A 26,163-nucleotide genomic window follows, 5' to 3' on the forward strand; every position below is an offset into this window, starting at 1 on the left:
GAGATCGCTTGACAAAATGAAGAAGCTACTACAGAACAATTCAAGATGTGAATTTTAATATTTAATGCATATTATAAAACACTCCATTAAATGAATCCATAAAAACAATGATAATAATTAACGTGCAATTATTAAACATGTTATCCCATCTTTAAAGTACCTTACTAGACCTTTGAACTTTTTAATATATAATTCTACATAAGTTTCTTTGCAATTAAATAATTTCAGTCTGAGGAATATTAGCTAGGCATTTTTCTCTAACGGGAAGAAACAAGCCTAAAATAGATATGGTGTTCTTTTATATGGAAAGTGCAACAATGAGTAAAAATTCATGTGTAACAAAAAAAAAAATACTTAAATGTGCATTAAAGCTACTATTTTTAAGGAAAACAAACAGGAAAAAGTAATATTTACACAATAAACCAAAAAAACAAAAACTTGATCACCATTTGAGCCTGATTGCTTCAACCAAACCCCAAATTTGTGACAACATCGCCCCCTGTTGCATATATTTATACACAGTTTATGAGTTCATCGCTACGGCCTAGGAGAAATGCCAAAATCTACCGGAGATACAAAAATATGTATGTGGCATTGGTATAATGTAACCCTGTATTAACTAAACAATATATATATAAAGTCCATTGTACATATTTTATTTGCACTAAATTTGTACATTCCTTTTTCTAGTTTTATCTCTGTTGAGTTGGTATTACTTTACAAAAGAGTTTATAAGTCAGTCTTAAGCATTATTTTTGCTGTACACTTTTTTCTTCCAAGGCCCTGAAAGCAGAGACCAGCAGGGTCAAGGTAGCGCTCCGCTGAAGGTGACTATGGGCAGACAGAGGAGAGAGCAGAAGGTCGGGTGCAAGGGCTGAATTTGAGCCGACATCTCGGCCTGTCGCTGCTTCCAGTCTGAGGAGCTGTCGGGTTTGGAGCACACAGAGATGTCGCATCTGAAAAGCAGACAGATGCCATAGAGACGAGCGGCATTTTTGTCATTTTAGCTCAGATTTACCAGATTGTGAGATTTTCTCTATATGTCTCCATTCCAGTTCAAGTGTGTTTATCTTACCTGATGACACTTTGTAGTACCTTCTTCTCATCCTGGTCCAGACATACAGCAAAGGTTGTGTCTGCAGTACCGCAGACCTGCACCTTGTCTACCTTCACCTCAGTCAAGCTCAGATGCTATTAAAAAAAACAGAAGATAGCCTTGAGATTAGATGTCACACATCTGTACTCTAATTAGCCCACTGGAACTAATCAATTTGTTTATATGATAGCCCGATGGAAGCGAAACATTTTTGATTAAATGCTTTGATTATTGTGTCAAATGTTTGAAAGTGATTAAAATTATATTTATTGTGATTAATTAGCTAATGAATCCAGCTCACCATATTGTAGCCCTTTTTACTTTTCCCATTCTGTCTTTTTAGAACCTCTGTCATGCTGAGCTGCAGGCACTCCAACTGTGAGTCTGGCAGTGATACATACAGACCCACGTATTTAGAACTTTTTCTTTTCATTACCATGTTTAAAAAGATCAAATAACTGTATAAACATATACCTAACATAACCCACCTAGCTCTTCAGGATTCTTGCAGGCTTTGGTCAAGTTGACTGAAGTGCACAGTTTAGATTCTCTTTTGCACTGGCTCCTCCCACTAATCACCACCTTATAGAAAGAAAAAAACAGTCTATTATTATTTAAGTAAAGTAGTAACAATGATGGTTAATAAAAGTCATATTACAATTACAGGAAAACTTAAAAAAAATGTAAACATACATACACACAATAGTCTCTTACCCTATTATACATGATATCAAGCTGGAGAGGCACTGCTTCTCGGTCGCCATCGATACCAAACCGTTTGCTGGCAGTGCCTGTGCGAGACAAATTGGCTATTACATTCAAGTGAAGGTGAACCTCAAATCATCTTTCCCCATTGAAATGAATGGAAATTACATTAATCTATTCCATCTTTACCCCCTAAAAAATTGAAATGTTTGTGTTTATGTACGGTATAATATTGTACTTTATAAAAACAGAGTAATAGATCAATTATATAGTATAAAGTAAGTTAAAAAAAAATCTAATTCATTGTGTTGCTCCTTTTGCTGTGTCCAACTACAGTCATGCAAACATGAAGGAAGAATAGTACTAAGATGATGTAATGTTAATCATTTTCCTAGTCGATAAACATTATATGCCTGTGAGTATTATTTTATTTTCTGTCTACAAGCCTTGCTCCATTGTCCGTGTTCAAATATCTGTTGCTTCTAGAAACTGCGACTATCAATGCTAACTATTAGCATGTCAATGGCGTTTTGCATTATTTGTTAGCATTAAGTTAATCCTATAATGCCAACCATATTAAGATATGGTATGGATATATTTTTCCCCATTAAAACCCTGACGTATATGATCTGACACATGCATTGCACGGATAATCCATTAGAGGGCAGTACCACCCATCTGATGGCTTTTCCAGCAACCTTGCAAGATCGCCCCACTTGAGAAAGGAGAGACAACTATACTTATTAATAATGAGAAATGTTCTTTCTGATTTTTAAAAAACTAATACGTTTGATAAGTCTATTTATTATTATATTTTTGTTAGTTAGAAGCATGACCGGATGTATCAAATATGATACAAATCAAGTCATATGAGGAAGTTAATTTTCTTTTTTTCCCAAAAGGACCAATAAATACTCTATTTGCAAAGAATCAGAATTTTCTGTCATATTTCCTGGTTCAGGCTTTTAAGCATACTTTCCTAAGGCAAAGCTATATAGATGTGTTAAAGTAAACTAGGAGTAATTCTCTTTATGTTAAATTTGACAGTAAACGGCATTATACAGCTTGAAGCCTATTTATTTATTTATTTTCAAAGTTCCGCTTCTTGTGAAGTGTGGTCTATTGAGCTCATTGTCACCAGATGAGGGTGACTCATGAAACAAAACAAACATAAATTCCACTTTAACATGTCAAATCGAGCTAGTTTTACTTCCGCACGGAAATCAGAAGTGTCACCTGTGGTTACAAACACAACAACAACAACAAAAAAGAAGAACAAAATCATGAAATCCTGTTAATATGTGTGATGTTCCTCTATTGTAAATGTAGTCACATTTGCACATTATAACAATCAGTCATGTATTGCACAGTATGGAAATGATCGAGTCATTGTCTTCCGCTCACCCATAGCTTTGATGGCTCTGGTCCCTGCAGCGTGACCCAACTCAAGGGAATGGACGAACACCTCCGTCCGTCTCTCTCCACTGGCTAACGTCAACTACAATACAACAAAATGTACACAGTAGTTCAGATGCAAAAGCAGAAACGTCAATAAGAGGTGGATTTAAATCAAATCAAATGAAGAGGTATTTGATGTCATTTGATCAAAAACCAGAAAGAAAATAATGTAATTTAAAAACAGGCATGGCCAAAATCTACATAAAATAGTTAACTATAAAATTAAAATGAAATGGTACTTATAATGTGATCGAACCTCAGCTTGGTAAAGTTGGATCAGAGCAGGCCGTGCTGCGTAACGACAATAGTAGAGAATCAGGTCAGCGAGAATGGGGAGCCGTTGTTCATATGAACTGTCGTACGACTCTGACTCGGTCTTGGATGTTTGCTGGAAGACAACATAGATAGACAGATAGTCATTTTTAATAAAAAAAATAAAAATAAAAGATATTGGAATTGGAATAGGGTTGTGGGAAGTGGTTTGTACCTGACAGACAATATTGGTGGGCAACTTAAGCAGGCTGAGAGTGTTTCTTTCGTACCAGGGATCCAACATCCCGAGGAGATGGGCGATGTCATTAGTGCTGTCTTCTGCTCCGTTCAGGCTAACAACCTCCTGTGAGGACAGAAGCATCAGTAATTCACTTCAATGAATTGATGCCATATAATATGTTGCAAACTTCCCCCCAAAACAAAAAATAATAATTTAATTTGATGAAAACTCCATAATGTTGTACAGTAAGGACAAGTAAATATAATTAAACCAATGCACCTTCTTCTAATGTGCCTACTTTGGCCAAATGGAGGCAGTATAAGATTGAGGCTCAATGATGAACAGTGGCAATTCATAATAAAACTTCGTTGAAATATCTCAACACGTCTTTCTGCAGTAACATTAGTGATTCTACGCAGAGGATAAACATCTGTCTACATGTTGTTTATGTTCAATCTGTTACTCAAAGGCCTAAAGCACAGCAACATGGATGCTAATTAGCGTTAGCCTTAAGCTAGCGGTTTATACACACACAGAAGTGTAATTCTCTTTGTAATATGGTTATGGTCCACCTACACATCACTCTTCAAATCCCACCTTTGTCAAATAGCTTTTGAATATAAATGTGTGAATTCATTTTTGTTTTTAGATTGTCCTTTATTGCAAGATTGATATTTTTATGTGATTAAGAACCCTATAGAGTGGGCTATAAAATAAATAAATAAAATATTATTATTATTATTCAAAATATTCTGCTATGGAGGTAACACTGTGAAGTACAGCATACAGCAGTTGAAGAGTTTCTACTTACATTAATTCCTTTAGGACTAGGGGAGGTGAGGCAAGTTTGTCCGGCTGTTGAGTCTCTCTTAACAGGCACAAAGTAGAACTGAATTTTGAAGGCTCGGCTGAGACGAGGACAAGCACTCTCTTTTTGTCTCAGGCTGTTGTAGGCCCGCGCGACCTTGCCGGCGACATGGTCGGCGCCGAACACCACCACCCTCAGCGTGGTGCTCTTCTCATCCTCGTCGCAGCTCAGGATGGGCCTCCTCCTGAAGCAAACCTGTCGGACGGTGTGATTCTGCGGAGTCTGTGAGGAGGAGGGCTCGGGACTGCGTAGTTGCACGTGGTGGGGTAGCGAGTTAGAGCGGATCTCCCGCACCACGGAGAAGTCTTTGGATTCCGTGTATCCCAAACTTTTGGCGCGGTTTAACGACCTCTTGGGCTTCCGGAGGAGGCGGTACAAGTGCTGGCTGAGCCGAGCCGAAGACTTGGCCGACTTCGGTGAGCTGATGGAGTCGTCGGAGTCGTCGAAAAAGTCACTGTCTGCTCCGGAATTGAACGAGGGAGCGGAAGACTCCGACACTACCGACAAGGTGTCATGGCCCTCATCGTCCTCTATGTCCACTTCGTCCTCATCCTCCTTAAGGTGTGATAAATGTTGTGGCTCGTCATCCAGAAGAGTGTTAAGGACATCTGTGGGTATCAAATGAGTCACATTAGTAACCATCCATCCAATACTAATGTAGACAATGCGCATCCAACAACACTGCAGCTCTGCTTAATTGTTGGCTGGATTTTCTACTCACAAAACATATCTAGGTAGCTTTAGGTTGTACTTAATGGGTGGGCAGGCATTCTAAACATAAATATGAGTAGCCTATACAAGCACTTCACTTTACCAAAGTTGTCTTTTTCCCAGTGGAACATGCGACACTTGGCTGTGGGGATCGGGAACGTCTGTAGCATTCCTGTTGCGGGAAAACAGAAAGAATGACACTGAAGAAAATTGACAGTAATATTGTTGAGATTTTTTTTTTGTCATTTTACCATCAGGCTTGCTTCCACTGGATGCAGGGATGCTCAGCCTCTCCCTCAGTCCCTCCAGTTCCTGGATCACATGACCACGTCCCTCCAGAAGATTGCGCATGGCGGCGGCCGTCTCTAACACACATCTGACCATGGAGAATATCTCCCTCAGTTCTTCAACAGCTTTCGCCTGCACAGGTTAATTCAATATTAATAATGCATATTTTATGTCTGATTTATTTGTTTTCAATATTCCAGATTAGTGTTTTATTTACATAGATGCACATTTATTTAATATTTTTTTAACAAAACGGGGCTCTTATAGCTCAAAAACTTGACATGATAGAGAAAAACTGAGATCAGTTTTGGATTCTGCAGCCAAAAATTAGCTAAAAAACAGAAGTCAGCCTTAAACATTTTTTGACAATAATATGTTATATGTCTAAACATGACATTCTGATTGATATTACATTTGTGGAATATGAGTTATGCAGCAAAATCCAGCCGTTTTTATCCATCTCAGGGGGCGCCCATTTTGCCACTTGCTGTCGACTGAAGATGACATCACAGTTGCTGAGCTGTGATTGGTTGTTACCTCAGACCGAAGCAACTGTGATGTTATTTTCACACAACAGCAAGTGGCAAAATGGCCGCCTTCTGATATTCATAAACTACTGGATTTTACTGCTTAACTCATATTCCACTAACACAATATCAACCAGAATACCATATTTAGACTAGTGGGGCTGTATAAAAGATATTATTGTCAAGAAAATGTGTTTGGGTTGACTTCCACTTTAACAAAAATTGTATTTTCTAGCATAATACATCCATTTTCATCCATTTCAAGAGGCTGCCATTTTAGCTAATACTGCTCTCTGCTGTCGAATAGAACCAATATCACATCTGCCTTCCGGCTTGCATTGCGAACATCATGTGACCAAACCCAGAAAACAGGTAAGCCTTGAGTGACATTTACAATGCGAGCCCGAAGGCACTTTGACGGCATTTTAAGTCGACAGCAGAGGGCGGTATTGATCACCTTTAAACAGCGCCGTATATAGAAAGAGTTTGGCTAACTGTGGCGCTGTGATTGTTCAACTGCTGGTCACATGACATACGGAGGCCATCTTGTTACCCTGCTGAAACCGAGTTAGCCAAACTATCTATATACAACTGTGCCTTTAATATAGGTTGAAAATTAATTTCAAGTAAACCCAAATTACAGTGATTTATATTACATGCAAATGTACATGTACATGTACATAAATTCCACCCTAAATACACAGGAGAAATAGTTCTATAAATAACCACACTATATTTGCCATAAAAGGAAATTGAACTAAAACCTGATACTCTTTAATGTTAATTTCTATTTTCCCCTATGAACATACCTGCAAGGCTGCATGGATACTGCAGAGTGGATACTTAGTGCCAAGCGCTGACTGGAAGGCATGTTTGATGAGAGTGATGTAGGTGTCTTTCTCAGAGTGCTGAACGCAACTGAGCTGCTCGGCCACTGACAGGAAGTCAGCAGGCACCTCGCTCGGGTTCATCAGCAGCACCGTCCTGCAGCCGTTTGGAAAGGTAGCGTCAGTGGTAATGAAAACAGTACATATAGTGCAGGGAAATATAAAATCAGGAATATAAATGAGTACAAGGGGGAATGAGGTGTGTGACTGTAATAATTAAAACAATTAGCATACTCTTGTACTGTATATAAGTGCAATTGATCATTTTAGTCAATTAAAAATCAAACAAAATACAATAAAGTTATGAATTAAAATATCATAAATTTCATACATGGTCTTGGTGGACTGACAGCTGGCGTTCAAGTCCTGCTCTTCTCTCACCAATCTCTGAAAGGAAATCCCTTTGAGGAAGAGAAAGCAACATTAGAACGCTATTTTCATAACATCTCAGTAATAGTAGACCGACCCACTACTGCAGTGTTTCAAGTGTAGTACATACCTGGAGCCTTGATCTCCAGCTGCAGCGTGGAGAGCAGGTTTCGACACACGCTGCAGTACGGCTCGGGCCACGTGAGGAAGGCACTGAACACCTCCATTGCGCTCTCAAGTAGCTCCTTGTCTGGAGGACAGTACGGAGTCTGGAAAGGATAGAAAAAAAATTTGATGTTTAAAAGTGGAAACATTTATCCAATCAATCAATCAATCTATCTATCTATCTAGCTAGCTAGCTATCTATACTAGCTAATCTAATCTAATCTATGATAGTTAACTAATCACATCTATCATAGCTAGCTAATCTAATCAATGCTATCTAAACATGCTAGCTAGCTAGCTATCTATCTAATCTATTTTATCTTATCTATCTATGCTAGCTAGCTAATTTATTTTATCTAACGGAGTCTGGAAAGGATAGAAAAACATTTTGGTGTTTAAAAGTGAAAACATCTATCTATCTATCTATCTATCTATCTATCTATCTATCTATCTATCTATCTACCTATCTATCTCTAATAATTGGTATCCAATTGGTCCATCTCTTGTCAAATTGAGCAAAGAACAGAATGTAACTCGAATTAAAAGGGAATAACGTAGTGGAGGATTTGTACCTGCAACAGTGTAGAGGTGAACATAATGGCAAGTGGCGCCACCAGTTCATACTGACACCTCTCCTGCACCTGTACATAATGACAAACACTCAATATTCATCAAAGAATTTGTGAGTGACTGTTTTTGCGTGCGTATTCGGTTTGATCGAACCTCTTTGGTCTTCCTCAGAATCTGCTGCAAGAGGATGATGGAGTTGTCGGGGTCCCTCTTCACCAGCTCCTCCAGGCTCCAGCGGTTCATTGACTGGCCCACGCAGCACATCAGCACTGGAACACAACACGCGCTTCATTGGCGAAGGCAGAATGACATTTGGCTGCAATTATTGACTTACGGTTACTTTCATGTTAAAATGCCCGTTATCCGCACCAGTCAACAAATGAATTGATGCAGTCAGCTGATTATTGGGTTAAGCAGAAGATCTTTTGGTGACAGCTGAAGCTTTTGTGCCTCCTTGCAGTACTGAGTGGGTACTATGAGAAAAATCCACAGTCTAGAAGCCCTTTTGACATGTTACAGTTACCCTTCCTTTGTGATGCTCACTCATTCACTCACACACACGCACACACTCACTTCTTGTCAATGCTACCACTTCCTCCCAGACGCCAAGCCGCACAACTTCCTCCATCACCCACTGACATATTTCACATTAAAGCCATAATGCCGTCACGCTATACACAATACACCGAATTGAATATCAGTACCGCCAAAATTGGCGAAAAGACTGTATGTAGTTGAAATTTTATATTTTAACAACAAAAATACAACAGCTGCGCTTGCCTAAGAATGGTTTGTTCCACCCAATTTGTTCCCCGGACTGGAGTTTGCTATCTGCACAGAGCAAATTGGTGCAAGGTGCTCCTGACAAGCTAATTGAGTGGATGCCCATGAACATTATAACTCGAAAGTCAAATACCCCAAAATAAGCCCATGTTTGGCTGGTTCTTATCTACCATACAAATATAAATGTGATCATCTGTTATTATGTTGGGTTTTTATTATTTTGGGAATGATTTTGTCTGAGAATGATTTATGTCATTTTGAAAATTCAGGAAGTTTTTTATTTTTGGTCAGGAAAATGATGTACTTCCAATCACTACACTATTAATAGTGGAATATAATTTTATTGGAAAAGTAATTTTTGATCAAATAATTATTGCTACTTTATTCTGTTACATTTTATTTTCATTTTTTGACAATACAATCTAAGTAGCAAAAATACATTTTAAATATAAAATATAATGACCTACTGCTGTTACTTTTCGGGATGATGGTAATACTTGTTGTTAATTTATTTATTTTTCCCTCTAACAATAATCATATATCATATATCAGAGTACATGTTTATTTTTTTGTAATTTAATGTTTAGGTTAATAAAATAAGTAAACATTTTCAAAATGTTTTAGCATTTTTAGTGTATATTTGATAAATGAATATATTAATATGTTCTAAAATCCCCTGTTATTATTTTTGGGATGATTATTTTTTTCCACACAAAAATTCCGCATACCTAGGGTTGCTCGACTATGAAGAAAATATTAATCACCATTATTTTTGATAATATTGAAATCCCGATTAGGACGATATTTTATTTTTTTGGTACAAAACAAGAAAAGGTTTAATTGTAAAAAAAATTTTTTTTTTTAATTAAACACTATAATTATGCAAATTGCTTTTGGATAAAACAAAATGTATTAAATTAGTTATTGTAAAATGTAAAAAAGGTGCAAATGTATAAATTTAAACAACTCAAAATTAGTGTTAATAATATTTTTGGTTTTACGATTATGCTGATTTTGTAATTGTGGAGTCTATTAATTGAAATTGTAATTGAATTTCAATGAATTGCACATCCTTACGTACGGCCTTCTAAAAAAAATTGCAGCATTGTAAACTTTGGGTCTCTTTTGTAATTCAACCTTATAACCCCACGTATTTTGCCAAGGGGACCGTTCCGGCCAAATAAATCATCCCAGTATCATTACAAGCAGACTACTAAATGCACAGCCTCACAAACATACATCCCAAAATTGTAAAGTACTTCTCATCTCATGTTTGGACAAGGTCTTACCATCCCAGCGGTGCGCTGCTGTTGGACTGTGTCTCAGCCCGTCCAGGCATCGGTCCAGAGCGTGCTGGATCCTGTCCTCCGTGCAAGAGGTGTGCTGCATGTTGCCTCACGCTCTGCAACACCAGGATGATCGTGATTAAATATGAAGATACGATAAGCCATTCATCTCTTCTGTGGAATATGTGCTACTTCCTCACATGACACGCAGCATATAAATATATTGACTGTTAAAGGCAGAAAAAGGGGATGTTTTTCTTTTTGAATCACACGGTAATGCTTGTGTTACTGTTTTGTTGCCATAGTTCCTGAAAAAAAATGCCACGTGAGGAGAAAAACATCTCGGTCGTAAATCAGCAGCGTTAGAGACAGTCTGGAAAAACGAGCTTGATGATATTTTCAATATTAAAATACAGCAGGGCCTTGAGATATGAGTTTAATTCAACCACGGTCACAAATCACTTGGATCTCAAATCATCTTGAAATAAAAAGGTCATTTAAAAAAAGCTGCAGCAATATTTGTCATTCTTTGCAGAGGATAAGGAATATATATATATATATATATATTCCTCCTGTTTTGTTATGTAGTCTTTATTAGTATGTGTAGTGTTTAAATATGTTTTGCCTTAAGTTCTTTAGCGCCACCACATAGATACTATATTAATTTCTCATGCAAATGGCCCACTGCTCACCCCCCTGGGTGTGCTCAAGTCATAAAAGTTGGTAAGGTCCAGCTGCCAACTTTGTTGCTATATTTTCCTTTTCCAAAAAGCAACTAGCTAACTTTTGAGATTTTTTTTTCCTGGAATCCAAATTGAGAAGCAGCAAGTACTTCCTTTATAGTAAAGAGGATATTGCTTTTTTACAGATGTTCCATTTTAGAACATATGAACAGCTGGGTACTTCTCAGATTGCAACACAAGAACATGTCCTTTTTCTCAATTCTAAAAAAGACAGAGTGGGCACAATTGGCACATTTTCTCTACAGAAGCTAAACCCTCCAAAATGTGTGTTTACTTTAAGGTGTTTAAAGAGATCTCAAGCAGATTAGTTTCAGAATGAGGTCAGCCAACAGTTCACAGAATGAGAAACAGCATTGAGGTTTACATCTGGTTTTCGAATCTCCCAAGAGTGTAAACCAAAAATCCCCCAAGCAACATTAAAAGATTAAAACATGTACCTGAACTTTTTTATGATTAAAAAAAAAAAGCCTCTCAAGTCACACAAAATAGATATATATGATAGACATCAGGCTTATTGACTATTTCAAATTACAGTAGTATAGGCTAAACCAATACCATAAGGAGAGATTAAAATAACAAGGAATAATGCAATTAAAAAACATTACATAACTGTTATCTTTAAACCCGAAAGTTGCAACATTTGCATTTTAAAATTATTTCCTTAAAAAAAAAAAAGTGTTACGATGAATGTATATGAAAAATATTGTATTGGTAATTATTAGTGGCCAACTGATTAAGCAGCAAAAAATTGGCAGATTTTTGCCTTTCTTTTTCTGAAGTTAATCAAACACTAAAAGACAAAGTATTTACACTTGCTAGTTTAAAAAATATATATATTTTGAATGAGTTCAAGGGGGCAAAACATATAGCAAATGACATCCGGTTGCACCCCCCACCTCCTCCACAGACATGTCAGTCACATACTATTCACAGCCTCTAGGGGGCATAGTTACATGGCATGTGGAAGAAAACAAATACTGATTTTGCCTTGTCCTACTTATTCACTGACTGAAACTAAGCCTAATTTTCCATACGCCCTCCAAAATGTCATCACACTTGTTTTATTTTATTTATTTATTTCATTGTAAAATGTTGCAACTGTGAGATGACTTTGAGGGCGTTTCATAAGAGGATGTTGTCCCTCGGTGTCAACAGGGTCACTTCCACTTTTTTTAAACAAATGATACATGTATTTTTGCTATTGGAGCCATACACAGGAATTGTTTTTTGCTTGGTTAAAATAAGAACAATAAGAGAAAATAACACAGATAATCATTTATTCTTTTCCTTAATTTAAACTGTACAAAGCAGCAAACTTCGCTAGAAACATGAGTGAGAATTTGAGCTATGAGTAGCTATTTTGCTGGCTAAAACACGACATTTGAGTAAGGCTTTGTTAAAAAAAATTTTAAAAAGATCAGTAGGAACTGCAACTGTGTCAGGTTGTCAGAATCTAACTGTGCAGTCATTTTTTCCAAATAAACTGACTTTGAAAAGTAGTCTGACGGCTCTTGCAAGCTTAATGGAGCACTCGCTTAGCAGCTAGCTGCTAGCCATAAACCGCTAACGCCGGTAGCTGGTGCCATATCATACAATGCCAATGCAATTAGTTTTTTTTTTGTGGTTTTTTTTTCCGTACCCCATTATTGAACATGATTTCAGGATGACGTTATGTTGATGAACATGAACAACTATTGCTGAAGCTAGCTTAACTTTGACTGTATGGTAGGATAAACAGTAACTTGTTGGCCATGTTTATTGTGTGTTAAGGAGAGCGATCAATAATGTTGACTTTTTCATTTCCACCCTCTCTTGTCCCACCTGGATGGCACCTTCACCTGTGTCTCTCTCTTTCTCATGCCGGCCCCCCCCCCCCCACCCGCTTCCTTCTCCATCTTCTCACATCCGACGATCCCATTACCAACCGCTTCCTGAGGGGGAAGCGCCACTTCCCATGCGGAGCCGAGGAAGCAGGTGCCTCCCCATTGTTGTGGTGTGATCCGACCCTCAGGTTTACTCCCACAGACTAAAGGAGGAGCGGGAGGGAAGAACAGCCACACTCTATGTGTGAAAGGGATTGTGGGAGTACAGTATGTGTAACTCCGCCTCCTCTTCTTCCATCCACACTTCCCATTGATTGATGGGGGCTGGTATCCATTCACATCTGGTGTTGCATTCATTGACCTGGTCTCTTGTGGCTCAAGGAATTGACATGCGTGATGGATGGAGTCCATTGAGCTGCTGATTTTAAAACAATATCTCCCAGAGGGATTAATGGAAAGACTAATGAATCGGTTTCAAGATCAAACAGTTAGCAAACAGTAGCTGGGTATTTGCATCTGCATGTCCCACACCAGTGCACATAATATGCTTAACCGTTCACTCTGCGAGGTGAGTCTCTTCTCATTTTGATTCAACCCTGCCTCACGTTCCTTTTCTTCCTTTGACATCAGTCGAAATGTCGTCCCAATACTTTTGTTCACACATCAGCAACCATCCACGCGTGTCCCCATTACACAAACGTCGTACTCTACTACTTATCATCCTCTGTCGCTGATCTATGTCTCAACAACTCGTGTAGGAGGTGAAGCAATTTCTAAGAAAAATTGATGATTCCCTTCCTGCGGCTGGACGGGAAGAGTCTGTCGCCATGGGGTAACTATCGCAGCGCGCATGCGCCTGCTAAGTCTTTAAGGAGCTGCTGGTCCTAATCACAGCGGGACTGTGTTTCATGCGTTAAGAAGAATTGTCATGTATTGATGATGTCATATTCTTTACAAAATACTGTATCAATCATTCCCTTTGACTCATGATATAATAATCAAACCTTTGTTCTACTTTTGCTCACATCCCCATCACTTGCACGTCACAAGTATTTTTATTTTTTTTAAAGATACATTTAACCAACTATTAATGCAATGTATGATTACATTAAAAACGTGTTGAGATACAACTGCACAATCTATTAAAAAAAAAAACTGATTAATAACATAATTAGACAGAATGTGAAGGATCAAACAGGTTGTCCATTGCAATTTAATGCTGCAAAATAATTCATTGCGCTACTCTTTCTGGCGTTCTCACAGGCAGTATAATACTGTACAGTCATGCACCCAAAGGAAGAAGAATAGTGCTTGTACTACTGTAAGTCACTTGGTAACATACGGCAATACAGTATTAGTCGTCTTTTTTTTTTTGTAGAGGATAACATTTAAAAAATATGCATGTTGCATTCATTGAAGAATAAATTACGGAAGAGGATTAGGGCCAGTGAAGAGAGAAATAAAAAGTTTGGCAGGATTCTGACTTTATTCTCAGAATTCTGACTTTAAAGTCCTCTTCCATACTAAATTGTCCATAGATGTGTAGTCCTCAATTTTTTCCCCTCTACTAGACAAAAGTGCAATTGCACATCCACGAAAGTAGGTGGCAGTGGCGCTCTCATTGTCAGAGTGCGTGCAGGCAGCATAAACAATGTTAATAAAAATCCATTAAAACAATTATATATATATATATATATTTTTTTTGTATATAAGGAATCGGATACAATGCTACGCAAAAAAATTTCTTCTTCCTGGGGGGTGCAAAAGAAAATTATTGAGAAGCACTAATGTAATAAAAAATGGCTGGGGGAAAAAGTAAGGGGAAAATACTTTATATGACAAAAATTCAAAATGTTAAGGTTGTCTGGTGACAAAAAATATATATATAATTTTTTTTTTCTTGAAGACAAAAAAAACTGCCAATTACAACAAATAATACTAATATTTACAACAACAAAAATTGTTCGCCCAAGCATCAAGTGTGCTTCACACACCACTGCAAACAGGAAATGGTTACGTAGGAAAGTGGTTGTTTTTGCCGTGGTGGAGGTCTGTGTTCTGCTGTGTGTCAATTTAGCTATTTAGCATTTAGCATTGGAGTTTATTAGCTTGGACAGGTGTACCTAATGCTATGCCCGGAGGGAGTGTTATACAACTGTCGTTCAATAACAGAGTGGATTTTTCCATGTTGAAAACAACACCCGTCGCCTTGTTCCGGCATCTTACCTGCAATCTAGTGTCCGGCATCCATGGTGTGCGAGCGTCTCAGAGGAATGCCAAAGCGTCCGAGTCGAGAAGGGTCTTCGGCTCACTGCCATCCAGTGGCCTGAGTGACAGATGAACAACACGAGCTACTGGCTGCTAGCTGCTTCTCCAAGCACACTTGACTCACAAACAGGAAGCATATGAGCGAGGTGCATGTCAGCACAACAAGGAAAGCTGCCACTGTTGCGGCTGTGGGTTGGTGTGGGCGTGGGTGGGTGTGCCGCGTGAGGTTTGCGTTGCATGTGGATTCTGAAGGGATGTTGGTCCCTGACAGGAAGTCATCTGTTTGACGTGTTTGTTTTCATGCTATTCTCACACACCTCATTGTTCGGTGTTGTTCACTATTCCCCTGAAACGCCGCAAACACCGCAACGCAAAGGCCCCTACAACGTACCTGCACATGAAAGTTGGCGAGCCACTATAAGAAATGTCCTTATTTTTGAAAAACAAAACAAAAAAACATATTGTTAACGCCCCCCACCCCCCCCAAGATTTATGTTATGATCAATTCAAAATGCGAACAATGGCTGAAATGTTTTTTATTTTTTATTTATTGCATATTGATATTGATGTGTTTCCTAATTATTCTGTGAAAGCATTATCAAGATTTTTTTTTTTTTTAGGGATGAGAGAATACCGATACGGTATCGGGCTGATACCTTATTTCAACTTCATTTCTTGCGATGGCAGCCGATGATACCAGCATCTGCCGCCCTCTTGTGACTGTTTTATGATCAGGAACTAGAAATTTGAAGAATAGAAAATTGTCATTAGTTAGATTCGTATAAAGATGTCTTTATTATTTTAATTATTTGTCATAGTTTTTATTATTGTTATTATAATACCATGTATCAATTTTATGTATCAAAAGTACAGTGTACTGTGAGATGAGTAGCTACTTGTACTAGTAGGTCTGAAAAAAAGTGGTATCCAACAATAATGTATAGAATAAAATATATTATTAATAAGAAACAAATATAAACGTTATTCAAAGTAACTTCAGCAAATTTGTTCTTTCAGTGTCAAATCAAATCAAACCAAACTTTATTCTATAGCACTTTTCATGCATAAAAAAATGCAACTCAAAATGCTGTTTATCAAACTGGTGGAGATACCAAAGGTAGCTCTCCTTTTCAAAGATTGGTGACGCCTGATCTAGATTGCATTTCAAGTTAATTTATTGTCGTCATTGAAATAAACAGAGATTTTCCTTAAAAGACCCCAAACTTTTGAACAGTAGTGTAATTTTCTTTTTGCAAATAAACATTTATCTTCCAACAATAAAGGTCAGTTAAAAAAATTAATGATGTCATAACTTCAGAAAGTAAAAAGTAAAAAATCCCCCCATGTTGATATCTCCACTTTGTTTCGAACACACAAATGTACTTGATTTGCATTTCCCACATATTAGTGTGACGGTGAATTCCCCTTCTCTGAAACACACGATCAGAGATGAAGGTGAGACTTGAGGGTAATCGTTTTTCTCCATTCAAACATCCATTCACAAATAACAAACATGCGAGATTTGTCAGTATAAATGAAACAAATGATAGACCTGTGCATGGTTTGGATCCAAGCTATACAACCACTTTCTTCAGATGATGCTCTGTTGTTTAGCCAAGAGGCCGCTAGATGTCGCTGCTACTTCTCCTACAGCAACAGTAAAAACGTCTCCTGCAAAGCGGCCCTGCACCGCCTGCAACACAGGCACCGCACGAGCCCACTCGGATCATTAGGCTGCTGAGTTTGCATTTGTTGTATTTTATGTGCATCGTTTATAATGTGGGCATGTAGGCCACATGTAGTATGTTACATATATGTTTGTCAATTTCGATCATTTGAGTGTGTGCATTCCTCCACTATATGTGAAGATGCATGGTTCCACTGTCCAAAATTGATGTACCCTGAAGGGCCACTGTAGTAAGTCCCCATCAGCATTTCTACCAAGTCATAATGTGTTTGTAAAGTACAGTACAGTATTTTCTCTAGAAATGAGAAATGTATATGTTACATTAATAGGCTAATAATAATAATATTTTTTTAAGTCTACATGACGAAACCATTAAAATATATATAGGCTATATATTTTATATAAATTAAATTAAGAAAAAATAATAATAATAAAAATTATGACAAAAATAATTACAAATATTTTCATGGAGAGAAAAATTAATAAATAGCCTATATAAACGTAGCTACTTATTGTAGTTAATATTTTGGCTATTATTATTATTATATAAAATATTCTATATGACAAAAATACAAAATGTTAAAGTTGTTTGTTGACAAAAACAAAATCAAAAATATTTTCTTGAAGACAAAAATAATAAATGTCAATCACAACAAATAGTAGGAAACATTTTCTCTGATTAAAATTAAGAAACTATTTTAATTGACTCAGAACAAAAAAAAAATCACAAATATTTTCATGGTGACAAAAAATAATAAACAGCCTATATACATGTTTTTTTTTTAATGCTCCTTGACAAAGTGATGGAAAAATCTTCTCTATGACAAAAATGTTGAATTTTAAATTAAAGTTGTCTGTTAACAAAAAACAAACAAAACATTTTCTTGATGACAAAAATAATAAATGTATATATTCATTATAAGAAATTCCTCCATGACAAAACAAAGGAAATATTTTCTCAGTGACAAGAAATTGTTTTTTTTTCTTAATACTGAATATCAAATAATATTAAATAATACTAAATAAGAAATTGAATAATATTAAATAAGACATTTTCTTGGTGAAAAAAAAATCCTATATATCCAGTATTGGTAAATTCATGAATTTGGAAATGTATCTCCATGACAAAAATCAGGGGAAATCTTTTCTACAATAAAATAAATAAATACAATAAATGTATGTTGTTGTTTTTAGGCTACTCCTGACCAAAAACTAATCATACATATTTCCTCTAAACGGTGGCGTGAATTTATAGCGCTTTTTTCTCTTCTGGTTTTTTAGGACAAAAATAAATAATGAAAAGAATATCACAAAATATGAAAAGCTATTTTGAATTAAAATGGTCCAAGACCAAACACACACACACACACACACACGCGCACACACTCGGTCAGCAGCTCATCATTGAAGACTTTGTGCTTGTGCACCTCTCTCCACCAAACTTTCTCCCTCCCCATCCCTCCTCCTATTCTCTCTCCCCGTCCTCCTCCTCCTCTGCAGGAGCAGCAGCACCGACACTTTCGGACCCGACACGCACCGAACATGTTCCGGGCTCTGGACGCTGCGCTCGCCGTGCTGCTGGCCGCCTCTCTGCGGAGCACCGCGGGCGGCTACGGCGGCGGGGGCGGCGGAGGCTCGGCCCTCTTCTCGGCTCAAAGCTCGCCCCCGGACCCGTGCTACGACGAGCACGGCACCCCGCGCCGCTGCATCCCGGACTTCGTCAACTCCGCGTTCGGCAAAGAGGTGAAGGCGTCCAGCACCTGCGGCCACCGGAGCGCGAGCCGCTACTGCGTGCTGAGCTCCACCGACAAGGTGGACGAGAGGAGCCGCAGCTGCCACACGTGCGACGCGGCGGACCCCAAGCGGAACCGGGCCCCGGCGTACCTCACCGACCTGAACAACCCGCACAACCTGACGTGCTGGCAGTCGGAGAACTTCGTGCAGTACCCCCAGAACGTCACGCTCACGCTGTCCCTGGGCAAGAAGTTCGAGGTGACCTACGTCAGCCTCCAGTTCTGCTCGCCCAGACCCGAGTCCATGGTGATCTCCAAGTCCATGGACTACGGCAAGACGTGGGTGCCCTTCCAGTACTACTCGAGCCAGTGCCGCAAGATGTACAACAAGCCCAACCGGGCCGCCATCACCAAGCAGAACGAGCAGGAGGCCATCTGCACGGACTCGCACACGGACCCGTTCCCGCTGAGCGGAGGTCTGATCGCCTTCAGCACGCTGGACGGCCGGCCCTCGGCGCACGACTTCGACAACTCGCCGGTGCTTCAGGACTGGGTGACGGCCACCGACATCCGCGTCACTTTCAGTCGGCTGCACACGTTCGGCGACGAGAACGAGGACGAGGACGAGGACGACTCGGGGCTGGCGCGGGACTCGTACTTCTACGCCGTGTCGGACCTGCAGGTGGGCGGCCGCTGCAAGTGCAACGGACACGCGTCCCGCTGCGTCAAGGACCGCGACGGCGAGCTGGTGTGCGAGTGCAAGCACAACGCGGCCGGCCCGGAGTGCGACAGGTGCAAGCCCTTCCACTACGACCGGCCGTGGCAGAGGGCCACCGCCAGGGAGGCCAACGAGTGCGTCGGTGAGTGCGCGTGCGTGCGTCTTTCTCCTCTCCCGCTCTCTCTCTCTCTCTCTCTCTCTCTCTCTCCCTGCAAGTTTCAACTTCATTTCAATTCGTTGCTTGACTATAGCTGACAGATACTATTATTATTATCATCATCATCCATCAATAATAAGAATAAATGTCAGCCGACCCCCCACTATTATTTCTGTCATGAATGACGTCACTCACCACAGTCTACTTAAAAGTGCAGGATTTCTAAATACTCATTGAATCTAAATACTCATTGATGATGATGATGATGATGATTAGTTAAGGCTATTATTAATAGTAATAATTTGCTGTTTATTCTATATTATTTTTCTACAGTGTTTCATCGTGACAATATTAATCTACTGTTATTTTTTTAGACTACTGGTGGTATATGGTATTATTATTATTATTTTTTTTTTTTACTTTTAACAATAATATATCAGCAGTTGTGTTAGTAGGGCTATTTATTAATTATTTTAAATAGTATTTATATCGTTTACTTGTGGAGTGGAGTAGTTGCAGTACTAATGGTCTAATAGTACCACAAATATCATGATATATCAATCAGTTATTTATTTATTTATTTTTATTTCTACTGCATATATTAATATTTTATATATTGCATCTTAGATATTATTATTCTACTTTCATCATCCAACCATTTTGTACCACTTATCCTGTTCATGGTTGTGGGAAGCTGGTGCCTGATATCTGATATCATCATGAATATTTATCCGAGTTTATAAATCCATAAACCACCCATTTTCACGCTCTAAAAACCATAGTATTCAATTTGATGTCGGCTAAAAGTGCTTTTGATGTTTCTTTTTGTATTGTGCGAATTGACAATTATAAAACAAAGATAATTCAGTTTGCATCGTTTAACAATACACATCAGTAAAAACACATGATACAATAATAACAATAATGATAATAATTGGAAGTTACATTCATCTGAGAGAGATTAAAATAGTATTGCTAATTTCAGTGAAGTATTTAAAATGACAAAAATGTTCAATAACAAAATTCTAAAATCGCAGTATCATCATTCTCCAAATATCTTACAATTGCGGTTATTTTATATGTGCACCTCTGCCTGATATTTATCAAAAAACAATATGCTGTGATTAATTCTAATTCGCATCGATTTTTTGGGAGCAATTTCCAAAACCTACAACTGCTGTCTTAATATTGTGCTACATTCTGCAACATAAAAATGGCAGATGTTTCAAAGCTTTTGCCAAAGCTCACCACTGCCGCGACATGCTACTCCATCATCACGTGCGTTTTAACGTCAACTTTAGAATGCTTTCGACTCTTGGAAGTCACAGCGAGCTTTATAATCATGTGCAATGTTGAAAGTCGCTTTAAATGTGTGTAATCGTTTGAAAACAAGTATAACATTGTCGATCTGTACCGGCAATCTTTTCATCCCACGATGAGAGTTCATGAGTGACATTTTGTGTGTTTAACAACTGCGCAATATATTTTGAAAAGAAACCTAATGACACATTTCTGAATTGTTTTGCCGCCTTGAAAAAAATGTCAAGGTTGTTGACGTATATTCAACAGTAATGAACAGTCGCTTGATTTTTTAACTAAAATAAAAAAAAGACGTGCATTGACTATCATGGGGTTGGCGGTCTTGCTCAAGGGCGCCCTGATATCGCACAGGAATCCCAAAAAGGGCAAACAACCATTTACACTCATTCAATTAGCCTTGCATGCATGTTTTTTTTTTTTAATGTGGCATTTACCAGGAGAACATGCGGATGCCACACTTAAAGGCCAGAGCCCAGATACAAACCTACGACCTTTGACCTGTGAAGTGGTCATGCTAACCAGTGTGTCCTCTCACCACTAGTGAAGTCATTCATTTTTGTTTTCTCAATATAATCTACATTTCCGAAATACTGTGTACTCTACAAATTCTGCTTCTGTATCATATTAGGACCACAACATCCGCCCCCCCTCCCAAAAAAAAAACTAAGAGGGGGGGGGGAAAAAAAGGATGTGTTAGCGCTTCTTTATTCAAGTGCACTTTACTGATTACATCCATAAGGATCGTGAAGGACCCTCATGCATCAACCCACCCCCCCAACCTTTTTTCATCCATTTGGGTTATTGAATCAGCGCAGAGCAGCCTTGCACAGCAATCCCGAGGATTGTACAGAACAAAAAATGCAAACAGGTGGATTGAGTGTAACAACTCTTCTCGTTTCTTTCTCCGTGTTCCGCTGCTTGATACAAAGCGTGCCAGCAACGTTGCTTACAACAGACCGCTGGCTCACGGTTCGCTTTTCCGTCAGCTGCGGAGGAGATAGAACAGACGCGCGAAGGCCAAGCCGATCGTTTATAAAACAAGCCGTGAACACTGACAAGAGCGGAAAGTGGAAGGAAGGATGTTTCCCCTTATTGGGAGCGTCTGGATATAAAAAGTCTACACACTCTGATTCAATTGTCAGTTTTTTTGTGATATCAATTCCTGACATTTATTGGCTTTCTAGCATAATTATTATACTTACCATTGATGGCTATTGAGGTCAAAAATTCATTTGAACTATTTTTATTAGTATAACATTTTTCCCACTTTTGTTAACAAGAGTATGAAAACCTAGAATTTTGTTTATTGTACATTTAGAACAGATATAAAATTTATGATTAACCGTGAGTTAACTATTGAAGTTATGCAATTAATTACAATAATAAAAATTCTAGGTTTTCATACACTTGTTAACAAAAATGGAAAAAAATATTAAACTAATCGAAATAGTTCATAATGAATATTTGCAACTATAACCGTCAATGGCAGTGAATGAGTTAAAGGCCACTACTAGTTTAGCTATACTCATCATTTTAAACCATTGAGGCCATTGAGGTTATGTTATGTTGTTGTTGCTGTTATACATTATTTATTGGAATGATCCCAGATATTAGGGGTGTGCCAAAAAATTGATTCTCATAAGAATCGCGATTCTCCTTTAGTACGATTCAGAATCGATTTTAAATGTCCCAAAATCGATTTTATTTAAATTATTTTATACTGTCTCGCCTTTGTCTGTGTGTGCCTTTATTTGGAGCGCTGTTCATGTTGTAACCGGTTTGGCCACTGAGGGGCAGTGTGGTTCCACGCGGTCACTGTTAAGTTGTAGCCACATTAGATAGTAGAAGGAAAAAGTCTCTATCAAGTTATTCCAATCAAAGTTTTTTTTTTCCAGCGTGCAGCCGTTCTTTTGAGTGATAAAAGCGCCGCGAGTAGCACGCTAATTAGCATTAGTGAGTCAGACTGGAGTAGATCATTACAATTCCTTGCACATCTAAAGAGCAAAAATCATTCTCAATCAAATAATTTTGAATCAAAAGTCGTTCTTAATCGAAAATCGATTCTGAATCGAATCGCAGGCCCAAAAATCGGAATCGAATCGTGAGTTATTCAAAGATTCCCACCCCTACCAGATATGCTACAATATTTTGTATGACTGCCCAAGCAATACATATGATTAGCACTTCATAATTTACAGAATTAGGACGCGTGCATATGATAATCCGCGCAGCTGTATTTAAAGTTTTCAAAACCGCTGATGATTGAGCACTGCAACTTTTACGAGGCATGATCAAAATCATTTAGCATGAAATAAAAGCGATGGATGTTACAAATGGCTGCTTTTGTGCCGCGTGTGGATGTTTGCAGGATCTTGAAGCAATTAATGTCAGCGCGTTGGCAGGCGCTCTCCCGAGCAGGAATTTTGGAGCTGCTCGTTGCTTGTCAGGACGTTCGTTCCAGAAGCAATTGGGCTTTGATTAAATGGCAGTTGTGCACCAGGATCATTCGTAGTGAGCCTTTGAAGAGGAGGACTAAGTTCATTTTGTATGCAGTGCGGAGAACATAAGCTTTGAAGGTCAATTTATGTTTGCATATTACTGCAGCTTTTTTACGATTCCCGTTGCTGTTGACAAATGTTCTGTATCGGTCCAAAAAGACAAATAAAATAAAATAATCCACATTGAAATCCCCCAGTTTGAATGTCTGCTCAACTCACTGGTGCCTTTTAGATTAAATAATAACATTTTCTCACAATTTAACAGTTTCCTGGTGTTCAAAACACCCCAAGGATCAAAAGTTATACACTTTACACACCTTCCTTTTTTTGCTTTGCTGAAATTAGTCTGTATGAGAGGGACTGGCTGGAGCAATTCACAAAAAGACAAAAAAAAAGCATTTTTACTTGCATAGACACAAAATACAAACACCCTCCCCTCCATTGCGTCGACAACGTAACCAAGTTATCAAGTATGCGACAGAAGCTAATGCTGTTAGCTAGTATGTAAATTCTGTAGTATGTAAATTCTGTATCATTTTTAGATAGGAACACTGCCACACAAAAAAACTACAAATGTGCTGACTGCTTTATGGCATACGTCGCTTCCCTTTTCGCCATTTGTTACAAAGACGGAAACTAATTTGAATGTCGATGCACAATTACTGCTTTCCTGGCAGAAGCTGCATAAAAACTGAAAAGTTTTGTCTGAGGAGACAAAAAAAGAAAAAATGAAAAGGGAAGGATCAACATTGGCCCAGATTTCATTTGCTAGTGTGAGCTAAAAGACGACGCAATACGCTTGTCCTCTTAGGAAATGTGGTCTTCCTTCAGACGTAACAATACCACCTTTGTCCATATGGCCCTGCCATAATCAACGTAAACAAAGTTCCTTAGTGTTGCTTTAAATGTCCCCAAAATCCTGTTCAATCGCTAATTTAACATGCTACAAAATTGCTAATTTAGTACACATTAATTTATTAAAATGAACGTCGGAAACAACTGTGCTTACCTCATCTTCCCAAAAGGTCTTAGAGCCATGAGTGATGCTATAGATAAAATTGCACCAAAGCATTAACGTGTTTTTTTTTTTTTTTAACAAAGCATGATTGCTCAAATGTATCTAACCTAACTATTATTTTTACATTTTCAGAAACCAACAGAATTTGCAGACCGATAAAATATTAACTTAGAGGTTTAAACCCCCGCGACCCTTGTGAGGACAAGCGGTACAGAAAATGGATGGATGGATGGATGGAGGTTTAATTTGACACTTGATTGTTTTTTCCAAAATATAAGTATAATACTTGGCCTGCAACACGTAATGCGTTGCAGATCTCAAAGTGAGTGTGTTTTTATGCGAGTGTTTTCAGCCCAGCAATGGAGCCTCGTCCTTGTTTTTGGGAAACAGTTTGGTAGTGAGCCACGCTGCCACTGAAGGAGGCATGTTACATGTCGGCTCTTGGCATGCTCCCACTTCCACTTGTCTCCTTGTGTTGGCGGTTGAACTCAACTTTTACAAAGGCCAGAACAATGTTCTAGCACGGTTTGTTATTGTAAAGACACATTTTGACAATGCGGTCAGCTCACCTTTGGAAGATGCTGATGATAATTGTTCCCAAGAGGGTCTTTGGCTACACGTTCTGTATTCTTGACATGCAAATGTCGCAAAATTCTGTCTTTACAAAGATATTAACGCTCATGAGCGACTCAAAAGTGATGTTGAACAAAATAATTATTTCAACGTTCATCATCAACTGCCGCGAGTATAAAAAATGTTAACCACAGTAAAATAGAACAAGATGAAATTAAAAGGAAGTCACATTACTCAGTGACGCTCAGAAGACAACAGGAAATGCTAGCCATTAGCCGTATGCTATGCTATGTTCAGATACATGCTATTTCTGTTAGCATTGGCTTAGCAAAATTTTGTCATTGAGATTTATGATAGTGCCATGGATTACGAATTTAATTAATTCCAGATCGTATCTCAAATCATCTTCTCCATTGAACTGAATGGAAATGACATTAATCTGTTCCAGCCTCTCATAAAACATGAAAAAAAGTAACATGTTTTTTTAGGAAAGTAGTACTATACTGTATTGTAAGTTACAAAAAGTTGTAACTTTATTAAATAGAATTTAAGGAATTAGAGAGGAGACGGTCACAACTGCTCAGGAAGCTGCAGTAATATTATTTGCCAATCACAGAAGATAAAGAATTGCCTACATGTCTGTGAGGTTTGCTATATTGTCTTTCGTCTGATAACATGATGTGGTTTGGCTAAATAGAGTTCCAAGTTATGTTTGACTTTTGAAGCATGTTTGCATGGAACATTTGGTTTTAAGTCCAAATTGGACCCCAGTTGATGCATTTAATTTGAGAGTTTTCATGCAATGTACTTCTACATTTTTAAACAAAATCATTTTGTTTTCAATATTTCTGCCATTGTCAATCACAAAACTGACATCATTATCACTGTGGGGCCGGAATTTGACTGCACTGGATCTCATTAAATTGTCTGGTAGCAGTTGTCTCAATGTCCAACTATATACAGAAATTGAAAAAGTTTTTATTTATAAAGTAAGCTGTTTCTGTGTTATGACATTTGTGATGCATACAAAAACCCAAACAAGTAAACCAACCAAATTTCTGCACGCTGTTAAGTCCAAGATGTTTCACACGCACTGATCTTTTGACATGACATCGATAACATGTGTCATGAATAAATTGCGTGAATGAGGTGGATTGGCGAGTGCGATTTGGCACAAAAAAATCCATGTGAGAGTGGGAGTGCCAAACATTTGTATGTAATCAATGCTCAGTGCCAGAAAACAACTCGATGCAATCACACTTAACACTCTCGAGTAACTTTCACTCATTATCTCCATGAGGGAGCCCGGCTGGCATGGAATGTGCCACATTTAAAGCCAAAATAGGGAAACACTAGTTTCAGTCACAAACACATGGCGAGTACCTCAAGAAGCCAATTTTACTCAACACAAACAAACCT

The 26,163-nt window shown here is 38.3% G+C and overlaps 2 protein-coding genes across 2 annotated transcripts in view; one reads left to right on the top strand and one right to left on the bottom strand.

Moving 5' to 3' along the window:
- Positions 1-39: 39 nt before the first annotated feature.
- Positions 40-15,356, bottom strand: pik3r5 (phosphoinositide-3-kinase, regulatory subunit 5). The gene is made up of 18 exons (XM_086083224.1): positions 14,999-15,356; positions 10,210-10,322; positions 8,291-8,406; positions 8,140-8,208; positions 7,533-7,671; positions 7,365-7,434; positions 6,956-7,130; positions 5,583-5,751; positions 5,435-5,503; positions 4,564-5,228; positions 3,747-3,875; positions 3,516-3,647; positions 3,206-3,299; positions 1,811-1,887; positions 1,585-1,678; positions 1,398-1,480; positions 1,076-1,191; positions 40-956 (listed from the first exon to the last, which is right to left on the bottom strand). The coding sequence occupies exons 2-18, from the start codon at positions 10,307-10,309 to the stop codon at positions 806-808; spliced, it is 2,448 nt and encodes an 815-aa protein (XP_085939350.1). The 5' UTR covers positions 10,310-10,322; positions 14,999-15,356; the 3' UTR covers positions 40-805.
- A 2,869-nt stretch (positions 15,357-18,225) lies between these two features.
- Positions 18,226-26,163, top strand: part of ntn1a (netrin 1a) — a 48,083-nt gene continuing 40,145 nt past the window's right edge. The window contains exon 1 of the mRNA XM_086082597.1: positions 18,226-19,320. Within this exon, the coding sequence (XP_085938723.1) occupies positions 18,270-19,320 (1,051 nt within the window). The 5' untranslated portion in view covers positions 18,226-18,269. The remainder of the gene's footprint in view (positions 19,321-26,163) is intronic.

This window comes from Leptonotus elevatus, chromosome 8, assembly GCF_054856555.1.
Source record: "Leptonotus elevatus isolate MCC_2025b chromosome 8, RoL_Lele_1.0, whole genome shotgun sequence".
Classification (NCBI taxonomy): Eukaryota; Metazoa; Chordata; class Actinopteri; order Syngnathiformes; family Syngnathidae; genus Leptonotus; species Leptonotus elevatus.

What these genes read in the sequence shown, in the direction of transcription:
- pik3r5 (XM_086083224.1), bottom strand. Translation starts at nt 10,309, where the DNA reads ATGCAGCACACCTCTTGCACGGAGGACAGGATCCAGCACGCTCTGGAC. An exon ending in CAGAGCCATCAAAGCTATGG is followed by an intron (nt 1,888 to 3,205) that starts GTGAGCGGAAGA and finishes TGTCTCGCACAG; the next exon opens with GCACTGCCAGCAAACGGTTT. An exon ending in CAAGAATCCTGAAGAGCTAG is followed by an intron (nt 1,481 to 1,584) that starts GTGGGTTATGTT and finishes TATCACTGCCAG; the next exon opens with ACTCACAGTTGGAGTGCCTG.